The sequence below is a fragment of the Rhinatrema bivittatum genome, chromosome 16 (genome assembly GCF_901001135.1).
Source record: "Rhinatrema bivittatum chromosome 16, aRhiBiv1.1, whole genome shotgun sequence".
NCBI classification, from domain to species: domain Eukaryota; kingdom Metazoa; phylum Chordata; class Amphibia; order Gymnophiona; family Rhinatrematidae; genus Rhinatrema; species Rhinatrema bivittatum.
Window position 1 is genome coordinate 16,738,553 of NC_042630.1, and position 25,759 is coordinate 16,764,311.

General features: G+C 46.4%; 1 protein-coding gene across 3 annotated transcripts in view; it reads right to left on the minus strand.

The window, feature by feature from the left end:
* Nucleotides 1–556: 556 nt before the first annotated feature.
* Nucleotides 557–25,759, minus strand: part of CHD3 (chromodomain helicase DNA binding protein 3) — a 93,540-nt gene continuing 68,337 nt past the window's right edge. For all 3 annotated transcript variants that reach the window (XM_029582035.1, XM_029582036.1, XM_029582034.1), the window contains exons 37-40: nt 19,823–20,018; nt 13,603–13,766; nt 13,293–13,419; nt 557–1,290 (exon numbers count right to left, since the gene is read on the minus strand). In XM_029582035.1, coding sequence (XP_029437895.1) covers nt 1,184–1,290; nt 13,293–13,419; nt 13,603–13,766; nt 19,823–20,018 — 594 coding nt within the window. In that variant the 3' untranslated portion in view covers nt 557–1,183. The remainder of the gene's footprint in view (nt 1,291–13,292; nt 13,420–13,602; nt 13,767–19,822; nt 20,019–25,759) is intronic.

The window sequence follows — 25,759 nt, forward strand, 5'->3', positions numbered from 1 at the left end:
CGGGCACGGAATGTGCAAGCGCAGCTTTTCGTTTCTGCCCTGCACGGAGAAAGAGCGATCCCTCAGTCTCAGAAGCCGGGCTAAAGGCTGCCATGGCCCGCATGGCCTCTGAAAAGAGGAGATAGATGGAGCCGGGGAGGGGGGGGGGGGGGGCGGGGGCAAGAGCATTTAAGACAAACAGATGTCCAGCAGGACTGCCATGGCTTCACTGGGAGAGGTTACACTCTAGCTTCGCTACTCGGAGGGATCACAAGCCCCATCAGCGGAGAGAGGCACGGTGTTGCCTATCGATAGCTCTCACGTGCCCTGAGGTTCAGTGGAGTCTCACCAGGGGAATCTACAAAGGTGACAAATATCTTATTTCGGTTTTGGCATACAGAGTATCAACGCTACCCAGGAGCCGATAAACAATCCATAACACACGTTCGCCCCAAAGCCCTCAAGGTTATCGAGCAGCTTCTACCTCCAGCTGTAAAAATTCCTTTGCAAAATGAAGGCTTCCACATGCGTTCGGTTGCTTCCTACACACACCAGATCGGTTTATCTGTTACACTCCCCCCCGCCCCCCCCCCCGGTGTCCCATTGTGTGTTAAGGGCCGAGAGCACTAAGCTGTGCTCTTCCTGCCCGCTATCTGGCATAGTCCTATCAGACAACATCCTGGAAGGAATGAAAGTAGCCACAGCTTCCGTGGGCACCCACGCTTCACAGTGACCGGAGCATGCGTGAATAAAAAGTGATGTGCGCTCAGCCGTCTGCCGAGGCAGGCGCGCGCGGACCAGGAGTCACGGAGCAGCGGCAGCACACACACGGGATCGTTATTAGACAGGGACGTCGGCACAGGAAGGAAATAATGCCCCACTGTTCTCTCTAGGCCTCCGCGTCGATACGGGAAGTGAGCTGCAGGGTATCTTCACGTCTTGACGTGGGGAGGCAGAGGATAGCACTGGACTCCTTGGCCACGGATAGGACTCTTCTTCCGAGGACCGTGAGAAAGGGGAGGAGGGCGCGCGTGTCTTCAAAGACACCGTAAGCAACTGAACAGGAAAGTGTGGGGTGGGCTGGAGACACTCTTCCTTTTATCCCCCAGAAACCCCCCCCCCCTGCCAAGGCCATTTGGAAATGGGGGGGTGGGAAGCCAATGATGGCAGGGGGCAGAGGGAGTGCGAGCAGCGGGAGACAGCATCAGTCATCTATGCAGATGACTTCCCCACTCTTCCCCTCTTTCTTGTCCAGGCTGTCGGCAACAGCTTCCTTCTCCTTCTTCACCGTTACGGGGGGGCCGTTGGCAGCTGGAGAGAAAGACAGAAAAGAAGGTGAAGCAAGGGAGAGGGAGGAACTGAAAGCCTGTTTGCTTTTTTTTTTTTTTGCCCCCAGGGTTTCATTTTATGGGTTCTCGTTGCTGCAGGAAGCCTTACAATGCGGCATCATTGATGCAAGCTTCCCTCCCCCACCCCCAGCCCCCTGACTTTTGCATTGGCTAGAAATGTTGCATTAAACACAGTCTCCAAATGGAGGGCAATTTTCAAAGACACTCGTTTGGGTAAAATTCCAGGTAAAACCGTTCTTCGTGGACAAGGCCAACAAACAGCCACACAAGATGGTGACGTCATCTGACGGCACCAAGAGGGGGGGGTTTGATTTTCTCTCTAAGCATGCCCGGGCCTCTCTGCACTAGCACGCCTGCGTGCGAGTCTTCTCGGTCTATTTTCCTTCCCTACAGCAAATGGTGAGACATCGTCTCTTTCTCAGCGTTGCTGTGTAAATTCAAAATGTCATCAGCAACAAAGGGGGGAAAAGCCAGTTTAAGAACTGCAAACTGTGTGGATTTCAGATGTCCATACTGGATTTACATATTCTTTGCCTCAAATGCTTCCAACCAGATCGTGATTCTACTAACCGTGGCGCCTGCAGACACATGGCCCTGGGGATGCTGATTTAGCACAAGTTCCAGCTGAAATATGAGCACCCAGGCTCAGCAAAACAGAGTAAATCAGAAACTCTTTTAACAACACGAGATCGAACAAGCCGGGATTCGACAGCGGTAGACCCGGCACCAAAGCTGGACCCCCCTCCTATAATTATCTCAAGATCCAACAAACTGCCAGAAGATCAGCAAACCTGCAATGCAATCATTGCAGACATGAAGGATTGTGCAAAATATATCACTCGGTCTATCTATGACTCTTTTGATACTGCTACAAAGGTTATCTGCAATAGGCATTGCAGCAAGAAGGCTGGCATTGTTAAGGATGTCAGGCCTCAGGGATGATGTCCAGGAGAAACTGGCAGATATGCCTTGTGCAAGTAACAATTTATTTGTATTGGGTTAAAAGCATGGAAATAATGGTAGTATGACTGATGAAAACATTGTCAGTTTGTTAAGCCATAGAAACCAACTCTGACATGGCCAGTGTGGGCTATCAGTATCATCAATCCTTTGTCTTTCTTTAATTTCTGGATCGCTTTTGCTATCAATAGAATTGGAAGGAAGGCATAGAGTAAGTAGGTGGCTTGTCCCATGGCATGGAGAATTCATCCCTCTTATTGCTTCGTTGGATGGTCTTTTTGAGCAATAAAGTGGAGGTTTATGATTGGAGATGCAAAGAGGTCTATTTCTAGTGTTCCCCATTACTGGAAAAGTTTTTCCAGTGTATCTTCATGAAGGGACCATTGCTGTGGCTGAAGCTGCTGAATTAATCTGCCCATAAGTATATTGTCCTTCCCTGAGAGATATATGCATTTCTCTTGATGGCCCAAATCCAAATTGCTAATGCTTCCCTGCAAAGGTGTGAGGATCCTGTTCCTCCTACTTGACTGTCAGTTTGGATCTGAAGCATTTTGTTCTTCAGCCATGGTTCGAATAGCCTCAATTCCAATAGGTTGGTGTGAAGACATGACTCTTACTGTGTCCACTGACCTTGTGTAGAAACCAAATCCATATGTGTAACTAGGGGGTCAAGAAATGAAGTTCCAGGGAAGTCGTCTCAGAACCAATGTCAGAAAATATTTCTTCATGGAGAGGGTGGTGGATACCTGGAATGCCCTTCCAGAAGAGGTGATGAAAACCAAAACAGTGAAAAAATTCAAAAGGGCATGTTTTCGTCCTCACCACCTCTTCCGGAAGGGCATCTCAGGCATCTACCACCCTCTTTGTGAAAAAATATTTCCTTATGTTAGTTCTGATTCTTCCCCCTTGGAGTTTCATTTCGTGACCCCTACTTTTGCTGTTTCCTTTCTAACAGAAAAGGTTCAAGGTTTGTGCATCATTAAAACCCTTCGGGTACCTGAAGGTCTGTATCATATCTCCCCTGCACCGCCTCTCTTCCAGGATGTACATATTCAGATCTTTCAGACTCTCTTCATAAGTCTTCCCATACCATTTTGGTCACCATTCTTTGGAGTGCCTCTATCCTTTTTAAGATACAGGCTCCAGAACTGAACACAGTACTCCAGGTGAGGCCTCACCAAGGACCTGTACAAGGGCATCACCACCTCCTTTTTCTTACTGGTTATTCCTCTCTCTATGCAGCCCAGCATTCTTCTAGCTTTAGCTATCGCATTGTCACATTGCTTCGCCGCCTTCAGATTGCCAGACACTATCACCCCAAAATCCCAATCCATGCACATTAGTCTTCGCCCCTCCCTCCAATCACATACAGCTCTTCTTGGCACTTCTCAGCATTGAATCCCAGTTGCCAAATCCTCGACCAGTCTTCAAGCTTTCTTAAATCACTTTTCATTCTCTTTATTACTTCAGGCATGTCCAATCTGTTGCAGATCTTAGTATCATGCGCAAATAGACAAACTTTACCTTCTATCCCTTCCGCAATGTTGCTCACAAAGATCTTGAACAGAATCGTTCCTAAAATCGATCCTTGTGGTACTCTACTTACCACTGTTCTTTCTTCAGAGTAGGTTCCATTTATCATTATACGCTGTCTCCTGTCAGTCAACCAGTTTGTAATCCACGCCACTATCTTGGTGCCCACTTCCAAGCTTCTCATTTTGTTCACTAGACTCCTATGTGGGACAATATCAAAAGCTTTGCTGAAATCCAAGTAAATCACATATGGCACTCTTCCTCGATCCAATTCTCTAATCATTTAATCAAAAATATCAATCAGATTTGTCTGACAGGACCTTCCCCTGGTGAATCCATGGTGCCTGAGGTCCAGCAACCCATCAGATTGTACATAGTTCACTATCCTTTCATTCAGATCAAGGTGAGGCTAACCGGCCTGTAGTTTCCAGCCTCCTCTCTGCTCCCACTCTTGTGAAGTGGGTCCACCATCGCTTTTCTTCAATCACTCAGCACCACTCCTGTTTCTAGGGATCTTCTGAACAGGTCACACAGCGGAGCCGCCAGCACATCTCTGAGCTCCCTCAGTATCCTGGGATGAACCTCATCAGGCCCCATGGCTTTGTCCACTTTCAGTTTTTCTAGCTCTTCCTTTACATTCTCTTCTGTAAACGGAGTTTCATCTGCTCCAGCCCCTTCCACAGTCTTGTTAACTAGCGACGGTCCTTCTCCAGGGTCTTCTTTAGTGAACACCGAACTGAAGTATTTGTTTAATATTTCCGCCATTTCTTCATCTTTCTCCACACTTTGCTCCTTGTCACTTTTCAATTTCACTATACCACTTTGGACTTTTCTCCTTTCTCTGACATATCTGAAAAATGTTTTGTCACCTCGCTTTACCTCTTTGGCAATCCTTCTTCCACTTTACCTTTTGCTTTGCTGATTTCTTTCTTTGTCTCCCTCAGTTTCACCAGGTATTCTTCCATGGGTTCCTATTTTTGGGGATCTTTTATACTTTTTGAATTCTGTTCTTTTGCCTTTATTTTTCAGCCACCTTCTTTGAGAATCAGATTAGTTTCTTATTCCTTTTACTTTTATTTACTTTTCTAACATATAGATTTGTTGCCTTTGTAATAGCTCCTTTTAATTTGACCCACTGTTGTTCCACCTCCCTCATTTTCTCCCAGTCTTCCAGTTCTTCTTCCATCCCCATTTTAACAAAGTCTGTGTTTTTGAAATTCAAAACTCAAATCTTCGCGTGACTTCTCTCTATCCTATTTGCAATATCAAACATACCATTTAGGTCCTTTGTCACAGAGATTTGGTTATTGAGAAGTGCACTTGCTGATTCCAGTAACTTTTTTAGATGCCGTTGATCCTGTCTCATCTTTAGACAAGCAAGGGGAGTGACATGCACTGTTGATGCCATATGGCCCAACAATTTCATGAAGTTTTGTGCTGTTATCCATTTCTTTGAGAACATGGACTGTGCCATAGTTTGTAATTTGGTTGCACTCTGCTTTTGACCATATCTAAATGGGACCGTATCAATTTCAAATCTTGTTTTGAGATTAAGCTTGATTTTTCAAAATTTATTATGAATCCCAGATTCTGCATAGTCTGGATCGCTTAAGTCCCTATCTATCACAGAGTTCTCGTAGGATGTATTCAATATTAACCAGTTGTCTAGGTATGGAAAGACTAGCAAGTTTTCTTTCCTTAGAAGTGCAGCTTCTACCACTAGACATTTTGGGAATACCCTCAGTTCTGCTACCAGTCTGAAAGGTAGAACTTTGTATTGGTAATGGCAATCCTGGAGGAAAATCTTAGGTATTTCCTGAGTTTTCGTTTACTACGATATGTGTGTAGGTATTCTTGAGATTTATGGATGTCAGCCAATTGCCTTTTTACAGTAGCAGAAGGATTATACACGAGTTCATTTTGAACTTTTCCTTCTGTTCAAATCTCTGAAATCCAAAATAGGCCTTAGATCCCCTGTCTTTTTTGGAATCAGGAAGTATCCAGAGTAGACTCCCTTTCCTTTTTGACATTGAGGGACTGGTTGAATTGCTTTTACTTGTAGAAGATACTGCAGCTCTTGATTGAGTATTTGCTTCTCTGTATGCCTCTGGAAACATGGAGGATGTTGTAATAGAAGAATCTGAAGATTCAGAAAGTAGTCTTGGTTTATATTTTCAAAACCCATTTGTCTGTTGTGATTTGACTCCATTGATATGTAAAGTAGTGGAGTCTCCACACTATTGATATTTTTAGATATGGGTTCTGATGGCTTTTCACTTGTTTATCGAACTTAAGGAGATCCTTTGTGGAGGTTGCTGTGCTTGCCTCTATTGTTGCCTTTCCCTGCCTCTTGGCCTGGTTTATTGTTGTTGTGTCTGCTGATATGGCTGCTGGAGTTTTTTTGCAGGATGATTGGGCACTGCCTGTAATAGTGATACAGATTGTATCTTCATCTTTGAAAATAGTTAAGATCTTTTGTAAGATTCTTGCCTGAATTTTCTTTGGGATGATGTTATCCTTTTGTGAGGTGGAAAGAGGCTGCAGAGCCGAACTTTGATTTTTTTTTTAATGGTCTCTTCTATTTCGTTCCCAAAGAGGGTGTCTCCCAAACATGACATGTCCACCAGTTTTTCATGCACGTCTTCTCTTAGGCCAGATGCCTCTGATCATCTGGTCATTCTTTTTATCACTATAGCTGAAGATGTGTCAAAAGAGTCAAAGATTGAACGTATAAATATGTTTTGCTCAATCCTCAATTTCCATCATAACTTTGTCAAAAAGCCTTAAGTTCTTCCCCAAGGAATTTTCTGGAGTGCTCCTTTAGTCTTTGTAAATTGTTGCACAGGAATTGGATCATCTGAATTTGATGAGCCACTATTCTAGATTTGAGGGATTCTCCTTGGCCAACCCTCTTGCCGACTGTGACTAGTAATCTAGGGCCTTTACCTGGAGGCACATTCAAGTAAATGTTATTCTTTTTCATAGTTGGCTTTACAATGAGCGATTTGTGGCAGTTCGGACCTTTGCATGTCCAGGGCCCCTTTGAACTTATTTTTTTTAAGTAAAAAAAAAAAAAAAATGGTAGCCTCTGGGTCAGGTGACTCACAAGGCATTGCAGGGGTTCATTAAGAAGTAGTATGTAGAAGTTAAATATATTATTCAGGTACCTCTCCAGAGACGTTGCATTTCTAATTTGTTAGCCATAATATAGACTTTATTTCTTCAGGCTATTGTTCTATATTCTGCTGTGTTTCCTTTGTTGCATGAACTGAAATCTCTATATATTAATTCTAGCTAGTTGTTTTTAGAATCCTGGCTAGTTTGTATTGAAATAACTTAACAGAACTTTAAAAAGTGAACACGAAATGAAGAAAAGAGTGCATGGGGGTAACCCACTTGGTGCTATAGAAGTATGGGGATTTCTAGCCTCAACAAATAAGCCTTCATACTTTGGACACAACTGCAACATCACTCTCTGCTTTGCTGGCGGGGGACTCGGAGGTGGGGGGAGAGGGAATTGGATTCAGACAGCAACCAATATGGGGCCCGACTTTTATAGTCTGGGGATACTGATATGTAGAGATAATGAAATAAGCACAGGACTGCTTCTATGGCCAAGTCCAAAAGCAAAACAAAAGTCAGCATTGTCAGAATTTTCAGGAAGGCAGTAATTTTTTATGGGTTTGACAGTTGCTTGTTTTTTGGGGGGTTTTTTATTGAAAATATTACTATCCTTATCATAAGAATTAGGGGTAAATGCACAAACTATACTTAAGAGAAGCCTGGGGCGACCTAGATGGCACAGTAGATATTACCATAAGAAGCTTGCTGGGCAGACTGGATAGACCATTTGGTCCTTTTCTGCCATCAATACTATGTTACGTTAATATTCTTTGCCACCAGTGGTACTGTGAATGGCATTTTCCAAATTTTTGATTGTACCTGTTGCAATGCCTCCTGCATTGGCACTGAGGATTCTGCGCCATGATGTCCTGGTGCCGTGCTTTCTGCGCTATAGTGTCTTGGCACCAAAGTTTCTGCACTATGGTGTTATGGCGCCGATGCATTATGAAGCCCTGAGGCCAATGTTTTTGCACTTGATGCCTCAACGTCAATGGCTCAGTGCTATGACGTCTCAGCACTCACATTCCTGCATCATGACTCCTTGACACTATGATGCGTTGGCATTGATGCATTTTCTCACACCAAGGACTCCTTTGGTGCCATATTTTTTCTTCATGTGATTTTTTTGAAGAAGGTTCTGATTGCAAAAAAATTTCAATTTCTTTTTCAATGTTTTGATCAACCTCGCTCTGAGGAGCTTGAAAGCCCTTATTTGAGTTTGAGGTCTCAAAAAGCCAAAGCCTACAGGGACATTCTGCCTCAGGGGCCACAGTTTGAACTGTCATGGTCTGGTCCAAGACATGTTTAAGCACAGATTGTGAAAATCCACTACAGCCTTTTTTCTGTGACACTTATCACAGGATTTAAAAGGAGCTTTTGCCTGCTTTATCAAGGAAGTCATCCATGACATTTTTCTTGGTAAAACGCAGTGATAATTTGAGAGAGAATTTTTCCAACTGTCGGATGACATCACCAATCTTGTGTGGCTATTTGTGCTGCTTGTCCACAGAGAGAGAGCTAGAGGCTGTATGGGTGAGATTGATGGAGCCTGACAGTGAGTAATGTAGAGTTGCTTACCTGTAACAGGTGTTCTCTGAGGACAGCGGGATGTTAGCTTTCACACATGGGTGACATCATCAGATGGAGCCCCAACACGGAAAACTTATGTCAAAGTTTCTAGAACTTTGACTTGACGCACTGAGCATGCCCAGCATGCCCTATCCCATGTGTCCACATGGGGGTCCCTCTTCAGTCTTATAACATAGAATTATATAAAAGGAAAATGAGGAGAAACCCAACTCCGCGGGGTGGCAGGCGGGATTCTTGAGGACTAACATCCTGTTGTCCTCTGAGAACACATGTTACAAGTAAGCAACTCTACTTTCTCCGAAGACAAGCAGGATGGTAGTGTTCACACATGGGTGAAATCCCTAACTACAGGCTGCTCCCCAACATAAATGGGGATCATCAGACACCTAAACTAGGTGCCTTACAGTGCAGTGTAATGTTGTTCAGCAACAATGTTTTGATGAAGTCTGAATTTTATATTTACTGATTTTCTGTTTTATTTTAATTTGTTTTAATTCTGATTTATGTATGTTTGTATTTTATTATGTTAATCTTAATTGTAATCCGCTTAGCACAACTTATTGTTATAGGTGGTATATAAATATTTTTTAAATAAATAAAAATGTTTATCAAAGTGACTGCCCTTTGAAGAGGCAGGAAGGTCTTGGCCTGAGCCGTGTCTAGCAGGGCTCCTATGAAGGGTGATGGGCTGAGAAGGGACTTCGGGTAGTTGATGACGAACCCTAGTGATTCCAACATCCGGATGGTCAAGCGCATGGGGACCTGACAGCCCCTGCCTGATATGTGCTCTTGACCAGCCAATCATCCAGATAAGGGAAAACATGCACCCTCAGCCTGTGGAGGTGTGCCACCACCATGACCAGGCATTGTGTGAAAACTTGTGGGGCGGAGGCTAGCCTGAACGGCAACACCCAATACTGGAAGTACTGTTTTCCCACCATGAATCGGAGATACTTCCAGTGACTGGGGAAAATCTCGATGTGAGTGTACACGTCCTTCAGATGGAGGGAGCATAGCCAGTCCCCTTTTTGCAAAAGGGGGATCAAAGTGCCCAGGGAAACCATCTTGAACTTTTCTTTTTTGGCAAATATGTTCAAAGCACTTAGGTCTAGGATGGGACAGAGACCTCAGAAAGTACATGGAGTAAAATTCCCGCCCTGTTTGCCTTGGAGGAACAGGCTCGACCATTCTGGCCATTAAAAGAGCTCTGTTAGAATTAACTCCTGATGCGCTACCGATCCACAAAACAGGCTCGGAGGGTAATTTGGCGGGACAAACAATTGGCAGACGATGGAAAGAACCCACTGGTCCGAGGTTATACTAGGCCACTGGTTTGCAAAGAACCACAGCCTGCCCCCAACCGGAGGGTCCATCATCCCGGGAATGGGCAACTGGACTACACTCCCTGTGACCCAGTCAAAACTCCGACTCTCGAGTTGACTGAGGTGCTGGCTTGGGCTTGGGGGCTCTCTGCTGCCTAGGACGGCTGCAAAGCCCTGATGCTGTTGACGGGAGTGAGGGGGGGAGGATAGTACTTCCTCTGGCAAAAGAAAGACATCCTTTGCCCTGATCTCGCCGACCTCCTAGCTGAGCGGGATGGATCCAGAGTGGTGGCAAAGGGTTGTTGGAGGGTTTCATGGTGGTCCCAGAGTTGGGCCATTGTGTCCCTCACCCTATCTCCAAAGAGATCCTCTCCAATTCACAGTACGTCAGCAAGTCGTTCCAGTACCTCTGGTCGGAGATCCAAGGCCCGCAGCCATGCCATTCTGCGGGCATCTATTCCTGCTGCAGAAACCCTCAATGCCATCTTGAAAACATCGTAGGTCGCTTGGACCTCATGTTTCCCTCACTCCAGGCCCTTATGCACCAACGACATGAGGGCATCCTGCTGCTGCTGAGACAGCTCTCAGCCACCTCCTGCACCTGCTTACAGATGTCCCATGAGTACTGGCTCATGTAAAGCTGATAGGAAGCCATGCAGGCAATGAGTATGGTTCCCTGAAATTCTTTTCTCCCAAGAGCGTCCATCACTCTATGATCCTTCCCCAGGAATGGCGAGGAATGGGTCCAAGGATGCTTGGCTCTCTTGAGAGCGAATTTGACCACCACCGACTGGTGGGACAGCTGTTGCTTATCAAATCCAGCAGCCTTCTTGACAAGGTAAACCCCATCAGCCTTCTTGTTCACGGGAGGCACTGTGAAGGGGGTGTTCCCATATCCTCAGCAGTAACTCCTTAAGGATAGCGTATTGGGACCATCATGATCTTCTTAGGATTCTCCACAAACTAGAGGATTTCAAGCACTTTGTGCCTGCATCCTCCTCCGTCAGTAACTGAAATAGAATGGCCTCTGCATCACCCTTACAAAACCTACGATGGTAAAGTCCTCAGTTGGAGACTTTTCACTCTTCTGGAGGAAAATGTTTTAAGGGAGACTCTCAGAGCTATCAGAGGAGGATTCCATGGTATCATTCCCTCCAGGGGTCATAAGGACCCTCATCCTCACTGAAAGCAACAGAGGATGGGGCCCTAGGCACTCAGCCTTTATCCAGAGGGACATGCACCGTGGAGCTGGATGGGGGGTCTCAGCCAGCCTGGAAGGAGCTTCCTCCTCCAAGGAGCTGGTTACGACCACTGTATTGGTAGGGGAGGATGCAGTGCCCTTATGCCTAAGAACCGATGCCAGCTGGGTTGGTAACGCACTGATGAGCGCACTGAGCTCTCCAATAGCAGTTCCAGGACTGACAGACCGATTCTGGTATCGTGGGTGCCACATGACCAATGCCTCGCAACACCCACTAGACTGCCAGTTGGCCTCACCACTCAAGCTCCTCCTCGAACATTGCAGATGCCAACATTGACTGGGAGGAAGGAGAAGTGGTCAGATCCTCTTCAGACCCAAGAGGCAGATTAGTAATTTGAATCAGGACTGGTGTAGACAGTCACAGACCCCTGGTACCGATGAAGGACTGGCGCTCCTTGCCGCGGGGTCACTTCGGGGACATCACAGCATGCCACAGAACCAATGTCCCGCAACACCCGCTCGACTGCCAGTTGGCCTCACCGCTCAAGCTCCTCCTCCTCAAACATTGTAGATGCCAACATCGACTGGAAGGAAGGAGAAGTGGTCAGATCCTCTTCAGACCCAAGAGGCAGATTAGTAATTTGAATCAGGACTGGTGTAGACAGTCACAGACCCCTGGTACCGATGAAGGACTGGCGCTCCTCACCACGGGGTCACTTCGGGGACATCACAGCATGAGCTGATGCATATCCATGCCCAGCACCATGCATCAACAGGGAACGGTGTCAGTGCTTCTTTAGTTTCCATTGATGATTGGCATGGTCCTTCCCCGAGACAGAGGAACCCGACTTCCTTGGCCTGGAGGAGCCTGACTGTGATCGGTCTCTGTCACCCCTATCTGCTGATAGCACTGACAGAACCTACAGTCCCCGCTGATGTTGATAGTTCGGTGTCCATCAGTGCGGCTCAGAGGTCCTTCGATGCCAATGGCTCAGTCTTCTCTGACCCAAAGAGTTGCTCCATCTTGTCAAGCCGAAGACGGCATCCCTTCGGGGTTATTTGTGTGCATTTGAGGCAACCTTGGACATCATGCGATGCCTCCAGGCAGAGAACACATACCTCATGGTCCTCGAGCACCAAGGGCATCACTGAAAACCAGATGCAGCCATGACGGGATGAAATAAAATGGGACGTAAGAACATAAGAAATTGCCATACTGGGTTAGACCAAGGGTCCATCAAGCCCAACATCCTGATTTCAACAGTAGCTAATCCAGGCTACAAGTACCTGGCAAGTACCCAAACACTAACTAGATCCCATGCTACTGATGCTAAGTCAACTTGATTAATAGCGGTTAATGGACTTCTTCTCCAAGAATTTATCCAAACCTTTTTTAAACCCAGCTACACTAACTGCACTACCCACATCCTCTAGCATCAAATTCCAGAGCTTAATTGTGCGTTGAGTGAAAAAGAATGTTCTCTGATTAGTTTTAAACATGCTACGTGCTAACCTCATGGAGTGCCCCTAGATGGCGGCAGGCATTGAGGGCAGGCGGGTACCAAAGCACCACTGCCACCGGGATATTGACTGCGAAAGGAAACTTACCAATAAACGACGAAAACCCTGACTAGGAGTGCTACAGTAAAGACCAATAGCGACCCTGTGTTGAACACAGGCGAAAAATCACAGATAAAAGTGAAAAACTAGAAGTTTTCCAAAATAGGCAAAAAGAGCTCACCAACTGCGATGCTGCAGCTCTGCAGACAAAGAGGGCCCTCAGGTGGACACGTGGTAGAGGGCATGCTGGGCATGCTCAGTGTGCCAAGTCAAAGTTCTAGAAACTTTGACATAAGTTTCCTGTGTTGGGTGTTCCATCTCATGATGTTACCCATGTGTGAGGACTACCATCCTGCTTGTCCTCGGAGAAGCAGTCAGTTTCCCTTGCTCTGAATCAGTGCCTCAGAGATGTGCATCCCCAACGGCACTACCCTCTGCCAGCTGTGGCTAGTTTTGCACCTTACAGCCCTGCCACAAAAGGAATATCTAAGAATTCTAGGATTTCATCTAGTTACAAATGGAAATGACAAGTTAACGTTTGATAGGGATAATCCCCACCTCGAGTCTTACCTTCCACGTGAAAACCCTTATACTGTCCTTTAACCATGTAAATAAATCCCATGCTATGGATGGGCTGCTGCCACAAGCTCTACTCCTAGTGTTGAATCTGCTGACCTGTGATAAAGGACCCGACAGGCATCTGACTATAGTTGTGCCCGACAGATGGATTCGTCCCCAGCTGAGCAGAGCTGAAAGACCCTGTGAAAGTTGGAGGTGTAGTGTACGGGCCAGGAGGAAAAGCCTGAAAGAGAGAGGCAGTGGATCAGATTTGGCAGCAGAGGCGAACGGCATGACCTAAAGCAGCAGCCTGCAGACTCAGATCTACGCAGAAGGTGTCAGTGCAGAAAGTAGACATCAATTCATTGTAACACTTTAAAAACAAAGGCTCTGAATAGTAGTCCCCTTCCAGAGCTTAAGGCATTACCGGTGCGGTCTGGGTCTCACTCCCCTTGTTGGCCAGGCGGCTGAGGATGCTGCGTTCAGACATCTGCAGGCGGGCGGCAATAGGAGGGATACGGGATAGCGTGGCAGGTAGGCGGGTCACATCTGCCTTCATGTCGCTGAGCAGCTCCTCCAACTGGTTCAGCACTGGGAGGCAGCAGGTGGAAAAGGGGTGCCAAGAAGCAAAACAAGACAAATATGTCTTAACTGATAAGCTACTGTTTGTGCTATGTTTTCCAACAGGCTTTTGGCTGAGACACTCTAGCACTTTAGGGGGCATCTGATATGTAGGAAAGCACAAATGAGATGAGTCTGATGATTAATTTGTGTTATGTTTCATGTCTATGTACCTACTTTATGGTGGTTGGGTTTTTTTATGTTAGCCACTTTGAATACATGTGGAATGAAGACATTACTACTTACCTGATAATTTCCTTTCCTCTAATGAGGGCAGGCCAGTCCCCACCAGTGGGTTATACACCTCTGCCAGCTGATGGAGATGGAGCAAAAGCTGACATCACAGATATATAGTCCCACCCCAATATCAGCCCCCATTAGTATTCTCTGGAAAAGCCAAACTCTGGATAAATTGATTATACTTGAACATTATCATTATCAACCACTCATGCTTCCAACCCAACAGGAACACTGAGCTCAGCCAAAAGTAGTAACATATTCACTAAACTAAGGGGCTAGATAAGCCACTTATTTATTTATTTATTTATTTCAGATTTTTATATACCGACATTCTCAATACAAGTATCGAATCAGGTCGGTTTACATAGAACAAAACTGTCGCAATAAAGGCGTTACATTAAACAGCGTTTCTTAACATATGAGTAACATATAACATATCATATAAAAATAAATAAATAATACAAATTAAATATTACATAGACTATATTAATAATAACTCGTCAACAGGACGTGGATAAATACAATGAATGTTTAAGGCATGAGTAAATATCTTGAATAATTAGAGGGGTAGTCTAAATTGTGATATGTGGGTACATAGACCTTGTTGATGTGCAAAATCCAAGTTATGCATGAGTAAAAGGAGACTGATGAATCAGAGAAGGAGTCTTAAACAGGTGTGTTGTTCAGATCTGACGTGGTTAGATCTTGAGGGGAGTATGGCTGATCGAGGATCTGATGTTGGACTATTTTTCTCTTTGACCGGTGTCGGAGTGATCTTGTGATTCTGTGTAGGCTTGCCTGAAAAGCCACGTTTTTAGGTTTTTCTTAAAAGTTGGATGACAAGTCTCTTGGCGAAGATCCGGCGGTAATGAGTTCCAGAGGGTGGGCCCGGCTGTGGAGAGTGCTCGTTTTGTTAGTTTGGTTTTGATCGGGGGAGCATATAAGGAACCTTTGTAGTTGTACCTGATGGGTCTTTGTGAAGTGTGAGGGCGGTCTTACCAGTCTTCAATGAAGTTCGCCCCAAAAAGGCTAACCAAAATATAAACATCAGGGTCGGGGATTGGCCTGCCCTCAGAGGAAAGGAAATTATCAGGTAAGTAGTAATTTCTCCTTCCTCTGCATTCAGGCAGGCTAATCTCCACTAGTGGGACGTACCAAAGCTAATGCTGAATAGGGCAGGAGGCTGCCAGTGGTCCAGTTAATACCACCCATGCGAATGCGGCATGCTACCTAGCCCAAACATCTAAACAGTAATGCTTGGATTAGGGGTGCAAAGATGACCATGTTGCCACTCAGCACATCTCGGCAGATGACAGCAAACGAAGTTCTGCCTTCGATACCGACTGAGCCCTCATGGAATGCTGTCTAATCAGTTTCAGCAAAGCAACCTCAGCAGCCACATAGGCAGCCATAATGACTTCTTTAACCCAATGGGCTATCATTGCCTGTGTCGCCGGTGCTCCCCGCTTACCACCACCATGGAGCACAAACAGACGATCCAACCTCTGCATAGATTTAGTCAGCTCCAAGTACCACAGCAAATGTTGCTTGACATCCAAGGAATGCAAGAGATGATACTCACTTTCATCTCTGTCCCTGTCCAAGGTGGGCAGGGAAATGGATGATTCAAATGAAATTCCGAAACCACTTTTGGCAAAAATGAAGGCACAGTCCAAAGCTGTATCGCTCCCAGAGTGATATGCAGAAAAGGCTCACGGCAAGAGTCTGAAGTTTGGAGACCCGACGTGCTGAACAGATTGCCACTAGAAAAACTGTCTTCAAGGTAAGCAGTCACAAGGAAAGATCATGCAGTGGCCAAAAGATTGGACCTGCCAAGAATTCCAGGACCAAATTAAAGGTCCCATAGAGGCACCGGAAGCCGCAAAGGAGGGCAAAGATGCTTAACTCCCTTCAAGAAACAGGACACATCAGGATGGGAAGACAAAGGCCCTCCATTGTCTTGCCCCCTATAACAAGCAAGAGCTGCAACTTGAACCTTCAAGGTGTTAAGAGCCAAGCCTTTATGCAAGCCATCCTGTAAGAATTCCAAAATTAAGGGAATGTCCACCTTGAGAGATTAAGAACCTCGCTCAGAACACCAGTCCTCAAAAACTCTCCAAAACCTAATATAGGCTACAGAAGTAGAAAATGTCCTGGCCCAAAGTAAGGTGGAAATCACAGTAGGTGAATAACCCCACTTCAACAACCGAACCCTTTCAATGGCTAAACCGCAAGACAAAATCAACCCAGATTCTCATGTAGAACAGGTCCCTGCCATAACAGATCCTTCCAAGGCAATAGCCTGAGGGGACTGCCCATCAGCAGTCTCTGCAGATCGGCTTACCACAGCTTCCGAACCCAATCCAGAGCCACTAAAATGATGGTGTTGATTTGACTTGCAATCTTCATGACAATCCTGCCTATCAGAGGCCAGAGCAGGAACACATACAGCAGGGTGCTGTATGGCTACTCCTGAATGAAAGTGTCGATGACCATCACTTTTGGGTCCTGCCTGTAACTGAAAAAGCATATAACTTTTGTGTTGTTGAAGGTCGCCAACAGGTCTAGGTCTGGGTGGCCCCAGCAATCCACAAGGAGCTGAAAGACTTCGTCCGCCAGCTCCCATTCTCCTGGGTCCAAGTTTCTCCTGTGAGGAAGTCAGCTCTGATATTGTCCTTTCCAGCAATGTGAGAGGCAGATATGCCTACAAGATGTTTCTCTGCCCACACCATAAGCGCATCTATTTCCTCCAACTCTTGGTTCCATCCTGATGATTAATGTAAGCCACAGTCATCGCATTGTCTGACATTATTCAGACCTGCTTGGCGAACCGCAAACACTAACCAAACCAACCATGTTTCCAATTGGTTGATGCTTCATTGCCACTCTTCTGCATTCCAGTGACCTTGCACCATCAACTCCTGACATCTGTCGTGAGCACCAACTAATCTAGCGTCTCCAGGGAAACTCCATTCCTGAGATGATCTGCCTGTAACCACCCGTACAACTGAGACCTCACCTCCAATGATAGAAACAGCCTCACCACGTTGTCATGCGACTGCGGGCTCCATCAGGAAAGCAACGCACATTGAAGCGGTCACATTTGTACCTGTGGGACCGAGAGGTAATTCCCACAGGCCTAGATACAAATTAGTCTGACTCCAGCCTTTCTTAAAACAGTATACCTTTATTACAGATTCACACTTGCACAACAGTAGACTGTCTTCCCTTCAGAACAGTGTATTCTCTTTATTTACAGTTCAGTACTGCTTTGTCTCAGCTCAATATTTGGACAGTGTTATGTTACAGGAGCTGCCTTCCTCCTGGAGACCTAGTCCCAGTCTGGTTATCTCCACCTGGATCCCAGCTCTTGTTCCCCAGTCTCTGGTTATGCCCTCTGAGCTCTACCTGCCCCACAGGATCCTGCCATTAGAGTATACTCTCCTTAGTGGATTTAAGGTGGACCAGGCATCTAGCCTGGTCCTGCACAGGTAAATAGAGGAACATTAGGTGCCCTGCCTCACAGTGCCCTTGGCCAGGGAACTACTACCAGTGTATCAGCCATCAACCCCAGGACCTGAGATAAGGCCACACGGTCAGGCGAATAGTGTTTGTTGGGGTTCAAACTCGAGCCATCAACCTTTGGATTAGAGTCTCCAGCAGAAATGCCCAGCTTTGCATCGAAGTGAACTCCAAGATACTGCAGAATCTGAGCCGGCTCCAAATTGCTCGGCTAGATTTATCACCCAACCTAGCTCCTGCAGTAATTAAATTATCTTGTGAGAAGCCCAACCTCTCTCTTACCTGCTCTTGGTTTGAATCAACCAGTCATCCAGATAGGAGTGAATCAGAATGCCGTCTTTGCGTAAGGTCACCACTACCATCACCATGACCTTGGAAAAGATCTTGGGCACAGTGGCCAACCTGAAAGGAATGTCCTGAAACTGGTAATGACGATTTAGAATGGCAAACCGTTGGCGTTCTGGCAAATGGCAATATGCAAATATGCCTCTGTGAGATTCAGAGACATGAGGTTTTCCCCTGCTTGTACTGCCATTATGACAGAGAGCACTGTTTCCATCCTGAAATGAGTGACTTGTAAATGACAACTGACGCCCTTGAGATCAAGTATGGATTGAAAGGACACTTCCCTTCTTGGGCACAACAAACAGCCCATATTTTGCTGTGATTCGAGAATGGGAATCACAGCTTTCGGATCCAACAGCCTAGGGGAGTGGCATGGAGATATCATAAAAGCATCCAGAAGAATGCGAAGAAATTCTAGAGCATATCCATCCTGAACCACTTGGAGGACCCACTGATCTGAAGTAATCTGGACCCACCTGTGATACAGGGGGAGATGAAAGCCTTCACTGCCGAACCTCTCTCGGCCTGCAACCGCTAATTTTTTTTTTTCAATCCATGCCACCCAAGGCTATCGGACTGAAGGCCTTCTACTGAGGGAGGGACCAAATGGTATCACTCAGGAGGCAAGCAGTTCTATATAAATGTCTCGTCTTCTAGATGTCTTCTTTTTCTTTTTTTCCCCCACAGGCAATCCCCTGTAGGGAAATGCATGTCCACCATCTACTGGAGACAGAGAATACAGACGGGCTGATGTCGGGGCAGGATTATATATCCATGATGTCAACCTTTGTTCCGTTTCCATCTGCTGGCAGAGGTACATAACCCACTGGTGAGATTGGCCTGCCTGAATGCAGAGGAAACACATGTTTTAAATAAAATAAATAAAAAGATGTCACTGTTAGATCCAGGGGATGATGGGACTGTATTTGGGACATCAATGAAGCAGCAAGTCACTATCTTTGAAAGGAAGGTATTTAAGCATTCTTGGAAGCATGGGTCCCCTTGTGTCTCATAGCATTCTCCCTCAATCAAGCTACAAATAATTGCACACCACTATATTAGCAGGACTCTTTCCTCCTACCTCCAGGCATTCAGCACTTATCCTTGTGCAGCCCCTGTGCCTAGCTCTTACTCTTTTCCAGCACCTCGTTGGCAGGACTCTCTCTCCCTGGCCCTAATAAACTCAGCTCTTACCCTTGTGTAGCACTGGATTGGAGGGACTCTCTCCCCCTGCCCTCAGCTTTCACCCTTGTTCAGCGCCTTGTTGGCGGGACTCTCTCTCCTGCCCCCAAACTCAGCTCATACGCTTGTGTGGCATTACATTTGTGGACCTCTCACCCCTCCATTCCCCCCACCTCTCTGAGTTCAGCTCTTACCTTTGTATAGCACTGAACTGGGGGGTGGGGACTCTCCCCTGCCTTCAGTTTTTACCCTTGTTCAGTGCCTTGTTGGCGAGACTCTCTCTCCTGCCCCCAAACTCAGCTCATACGCTTGTGTGGCATTACATTTGTGGACCTCTCACCCCTCCATCCCCCCACCTCTCTGAGTTCAGCTCTTACCTTTGTTTAGCACTGAACTGGGGGGTGGGGGCTCTCCCCTGCCTTCAGCTTTTACCCTTGTTCAGTGCCTTGTTGGCGAGACTCTATCTCCTGCCCCCAAACTCAGCTCATACCCTTGTGCGGCATTACATTTGTGGGGCTCTCACCCCTCCATCCCCCCACCTCTCTGAGTTCAGCTCTTACCTTTGTATAGCACTGAACTGGGGGGGGGGAGGACTCTCCCCTGCCTTCAGCTTTTACCCTTGTTCAGTGCCTTGTTGGCGAGACTCTATCTCCTGCCCCCAAACTCAGCTCATACCCTTGTGCGGCATTACATTGGTGGGGCTCTCACCCCTTCATCTCTCTGAATTCAGCTCTTACCCTTATGTAGCACTGCATTGGCAGGCTTGTTGCCGGCGAGGGATTCCTTAGACAGGTGCTGGTGGCTTTCTGCAAGGCACTCCACCTCAGCGAAACGAGTGTTAAGTGCCATGGCCGGGTGGGTGGGATCCTGGGTCATGTTGAGATATGCTGCTCTCCGTAGCTGCTCCTCGATCACCAGTGCTTGCTCCAGGAGCTGTGGGGATGGGAGAGAGGTTGGCAAGGAAGAAGAGCAGGGCAATTTTCAAATTCCCCACCTAGCTGCAAAGTCCACAGGTTCCCGTGGACCATGTATCTAATTTTCAAAGTGTAAGCGCATGCGTACTTCTCCTTTGAAAATGGCCAAAGGTACAAAATGCGCTTGCTTTTTGGGCAGGTAAAGCACAATCACTTACCTGTAATTCTCCGTAGACAGTCAGGACAAAATCAGCCTCATGAGTGGGGTGATGTCGCCAGATGGCACTGAAACAGAAAAGCTCTCAGAGCTCAGAAAAACCCAGAAGGCTTTTCCAAACATGAGCAGCCACACGAATCTCCTCGGTCTAAGAGGAGAAAGGTGGGACTGTGTGGCTGCATCGTCCTGCTGTTTATGGAGAACACAGGTAAGCAACTTTGCTTTCTCTGTGATGTTCACAGTTTTGTTCCCTTTTCCTTTCCAAATAATTCCTAACAGTCTATTTACCTTTTTGTCCGCTGTCGCACACTTAGTGAAGATGTCAAGGTATCATCCACAAGGACTCTGCGGTCCTTGTCCTGGGTGGTGACTCCTAACACAGATCCCGGCATCGTGTACCTGCAGCTGGGATTATTTTCCCCTCGTGCATTACTTTGCACTTGTCCACATTAAATTGCATCTGCCATTCAGAGGCCCAGTCTCCTGGTCTCACAAGGTCCTTCTGCAGTTGTTCACAATTCGCTGCTGTTTTAATGACTCAAAACTACTTTGTGTCATCTGCGAATTTTAGCTCTTTACTCGTTTCTTTCTCTAGATAATTTATGAATACGCTAAACAGAACTGGTCCCAATACAGACCCATGGGGCACTCCTTTCTCCATTTGGAAAACTGACCATTTAGTCCTACCCTCTGCTCCTGTCTTATCCAGTTATCAATCTACAATAGGACACTACCTCCGTTCCATGACCTCCCAATTTCCTAAGGAGTCTCTCATGAGGAACTTTGTCAAATGCCTTCTGAAAATACAAATAGGAAAACTGGTTCTTACCTGCTAATTTTCGTTCCTGTAGTACCACAGATAAGAAATGACTGACAGTTTCTCAAACCACACGTCTTTTCTGCTCATAAGCACAAGGGGACCTTATGAACAAATCCTTTAACAGATGTGCAAATTCTAAAACATAATTGTGCTCTATCACACTTAGGACCCACTGATCCGACGTGATCTTGACCCACTCCTGGAGAAAAAAAGTGTTAACTGGCCTCCCATTCTTGGACCAGAGGAGTGGGCCGGCCTCGCTTCATTGGGAGGACTTGGAACCGGAGGCCCCCTGACCTGTACCATTTCTGGTTGGTCTCCGGCCTCGAAAGGACTGATTCCACGACTGCTGCTTCCCGGCACCTTGACTCTTGACCTCCTCCCGAAGGACGAGACTGCCGGAAACGTTGGTTTGACCGGAAACGAGCCCACGCCAAAGAGAAACCTCTGCTGACCTTTGGCTTGTCTTTTAGCAGCTTGTGCCCTTTGATCTCTCCGAAAAGCTTCACAAGTTCCTCCAAGTCCTCACCAAAAAGCAGCTTCCCTTTAAAGGGAAGAGACCCCAGATGAGACTTAGACCGAACATCCGCAGACCAGTTCCTTAACCACAGCAACCTTCTAACAGAGACCATGGACATCATAGATCGAGAGGAAGTGCATATGAGATAATACAAAGCATCCGCACCATAGGCCACCAGCTTCCAGCCTCTCGGCCTGCTTTGCATCCTCCGGGGATAGCGACCTGCCGGACTGCAATTGCTGTACCCAGCGCAATCCGGTCCGGAGCATAAAACTGCTACATACAGCAGCACGAATGCCCAATGCCAACACCTCAAAAATCTTCTTGAGGTGTGCTTCCAACTTCCTCTCCTGCATGTCCTTAAGCGCCACCGATCCTGCTGCCGGAATGGTTGTCTTCTTCATCACTGCTGAAACCAAAGCATCCACCTTCCGCAACCAAAAAAGATCCAAAGTGTCTTCCGGCAGTGGATACAGCTTATCCACGGCTCTGCCAGCCTTCAAACCTGTATTTGGAGTCTCCCACTCCCGAAGCACTAATTCTTTCACTGACTTGTGGAAGAAGAACAACTTTTCTGGCCCCCTCAAGCCCTGCATGACCGGATCCACTCACTCATGTTCCGAATCAGCATGGGGTTCTTTTATACCCAGTTCCTTTAGGACACATGGTATTAAGGGCCATAATTCCTCCCAGGGGAAACTTTCCTGGAGGCACTTCTCCTTGTGCCTCCAAATACCTCTGGCACAAGTGGAGGGACAGTTTTGGACTGACTGCCCTCATGGGACAAGTATCACATATCGGGAACCATTTCCCATGCTGGCTGCCTGGCACCATGTTGAGAGCTCTATTGAATGTGGTCTGCCTACACGTGGTCAGCTGGCCACTCCTGTAACGGCGCTTGAAAAAAATAACCATTCTCCAAGCCAGTGACCTCCCCTGCCGTTGGAAACAGTGCGGCTCCAAGTGTGGGATCGAGATAATGTATTTTTTACCTCACTAAAATTTCTCGGTCAGCCGTGCTGCCGCAAAGTCTCCCTGAAATCTCCGACGTCCGCATTCAAAGGAGGAGAGGAGAAAGAAAGCCATGGTAAGGAATGGAAGAGAAAAAAGGCTGCGCCCAAGGCTTCCTTACCTCTATTCAATTGCAGCCTCAAAACGGTGAGGGAGATGGCCACCAGCCTTTACCTCCCAAAATCTTCCATTCTTATTTCATTCTTTTTTTTTTTTTTTTTAAATGCTGGGCTTCCTCTGTTTTCTCAACTGAGGGAGGGAGACATTGCTTTTACTTCAGGAGCACCTTCTTCAAACCTACCCAATACCTGGCAGGCCCATGTATACATGAGAATGTAAGTGCACCATGTGCTAGAGACAGAGAATACTGGCAGGTGATGTCTGTGCAGGGCTATATATGAGTGATGTCACCAAGTTGGTGCTGTCTGTCTCCATCTGCTGGTTGGAGTGTATAACCCACTTGTGTAAACTGGCCTGGATTTTCAGAAGGCATTTGACAAAGTTCCTCATGAGAGGCTTCTAGGAAAAGTAAAAAGTCATGGGATAGGTGGTGATGTCCTTTCGTGGATTACAAATTGGCTAAAAGACAGGAAACAGAGAGTAGGATTAAATGGGCAATTTTCTCAGTGGAAGGGAGTGGGCAGTGGAGTGCCTCAGGGATCTGTATTGGGACCCTTACTTTTCAATATATTTATAAATGATCTGGAAAGAAATACGACGAATGAGGTAATCAAATTTGCAGATGATACAAAATTGTTCAGAGTAGTTAAATCACAAGCAGATTGTGATAAATTGCAGGAAGACCTTGTGAGACTGGAAAATTGGGCATCCAAATGGCAGATGAAATTTAATGTGGACAAGTGCAAGGTGATGCATATAGGGAAAAATAACCAATGCTATAGTTACACAATGTTAGGTTCCATATTAGGTGCTACTACCCAAGAAAGATCTAGGCGTCATAGTGGATAACACATTGAAATCGTCGGTTCAGTGTGCTGCATCAGTCAAAAAAAGCGAACAGAATATTGGGAATTATTAGAAAGGGAATGGTGAATAAAACGGAAAATGTCATAATGCCTCTGTATCGCTCCTTGGTGAGACTGCACCTTGAATACTGTGTACAATTCTGGTCGCCGCATCTCAAAAAAGATATAATTGCGATGGAGAAGGTACAGAGAAGGGTTACCAAAATGATAAGGGGAATGGAACAGCTCCCCTATGAGGAAAGACTAAAGAGGTTAGGACTTTTCAGCTTGGAGAAGAGACGGCTAAGGGGGGATATGATAGAGAAGTTTAAAATCATGAGAGGTCTAGAACGGGTAGATGTGAATTGGTTATTTATGCTTTCGGATAATAGAAAGACTAGGGGGCACTCCATGAAGTTAGCATGTGGCACATTTAAAACTAATTGGAGAAAGTTCTTCTTCACTCAACGCACAATTAAACTCTGGAATTTGTTGCCAGAGGATGTGGTTAGTGCAGTTAGTATAGCTGTGTTTAAAAAAAGGATTGGATAAGTTCTTGGAGAAGTCCATTACCTGCTATTAATTAAGTTGACTTAGAAAATAGCCACTGCTATTACTAGCAAGAGTAACATGGAATAGACTTAGTTTTTGGGTACTTGCCAGGTTCTTATGGCCTGGATTGGCCACTGTTGGAAACAGGATGCTGGGCTTGATGGACCCTTGGTCTGACCCAGTATGGCATGTTCTTATATGAAGAGGAAACACTATATCAACTGGCTCACCTTTTGTCTGCATGTTTATTTACAACCTCAACAAATCTAGTAAATTGATAAGAAAAGACTTCCCTTTGCAAAAACCATGTTGAATTTCCCCAATTAAACCATGTCTATTTATGTGACAAGTAATTTTGTTTTTAAGAATAGTTTTGACCATCTGGCCCCAATATCAGGCTCACCAGTTCTGTAGTTTCCCAGATCACCCCTGGAGCCCTTTTTTAAAAATTGGTATCACATTGGCCACCTCCAGTCTTCCGAACCATTACAAACAGAGATTTGCACTGCAAGAGCCATAGAAGTAAGGAGACATTTTCCTTACCTGTTAATTTCTTTTCCATGAGTCCTGCTACACCACTCAGTCCTACCAGCAGATGGAGTAGACAACACTGATTTCTCCTATGATATCACAGCCTTTTGTCTGCATCTACTTAGGAGGTGGTGTTAGCAAGTGAGAATCCAGTATCCTTCTGACAAAACTTCAGATCAGACCCCAATGAACACAATGTAATCCCAAATCTTATTTCAACCAGAAAACCGATAAGAAGTTTCTCTGCAACCTACCATAAAGGATACAGACTCGCTCCCCCGGGAGGTCCTCGTCCTCCCCCGTCCGAATCCCCCGGGGCCTCCACGGGGCTCAGATCAGCCGGTGACAGCGGTGGGGGGAGATCCCCCCCTTTCCCCCTCCCCCCCCCCCCCACAGTCTCTGAAGCAGCCGCAAAAGAATCCAAGATGGCCACCGTTCCTGCGCTCACCGGGAACGGATCCCACTGCTTTCCCCCCCCCGACGCAGCCGAAGACCTCCCAGGCCCGCGCTGAAGCCACTGTGGTTGCTCCCGAACTGTCCCCTCTCCCAGAGAGGCAACGGGAACACAGGCCGGCTCGAGAGAGGCATGCGCTCATCTCCCCACACGCGGCATGCCTCAGCCCAACCAGATCGCGCGGTACACTGCCTGAGGAAACGATCCGCGAGAGCCACTGGAGCTGAGCCCCTGACAGGCGACCGCCGTGCTCTGCCGCCACAGACAGGGAAGAAAAAGGAAAAGAAGCACTTTTTTTTTTTTAAGTTTGCCTCTTTCTTTTTTTTTTATTTTACTATAAAGACAAAAACAGACTTCCCTGAAAAGAAGAACAGCAGCAGACTCCGCTAATCTTTCTGGAGGCACTGAAGAATTGAGCAACCAAGGGTCTCCAACCCACTGCTTGTCCACCTCAAAACCAGGAGGGATGGCCCCACCAGGACCTGCCAACCTCCTGAGAGGAAATTCTCCAGTCTTCTCTTTAGTTTGAGTTGTTTTTTTTTTACACAACAGGTTCAGACTGCAGGTTTTGCACCTCTACCATCTGCTGGAGGCAGAGAAATTCTTTGAAGGACTGCAGGTGGCGCACCAGGTTATGTGTCAGTGTCTGCGAAACTTTCTCTGTCTCCATCTGCTGGTGGGGAGGCAAAA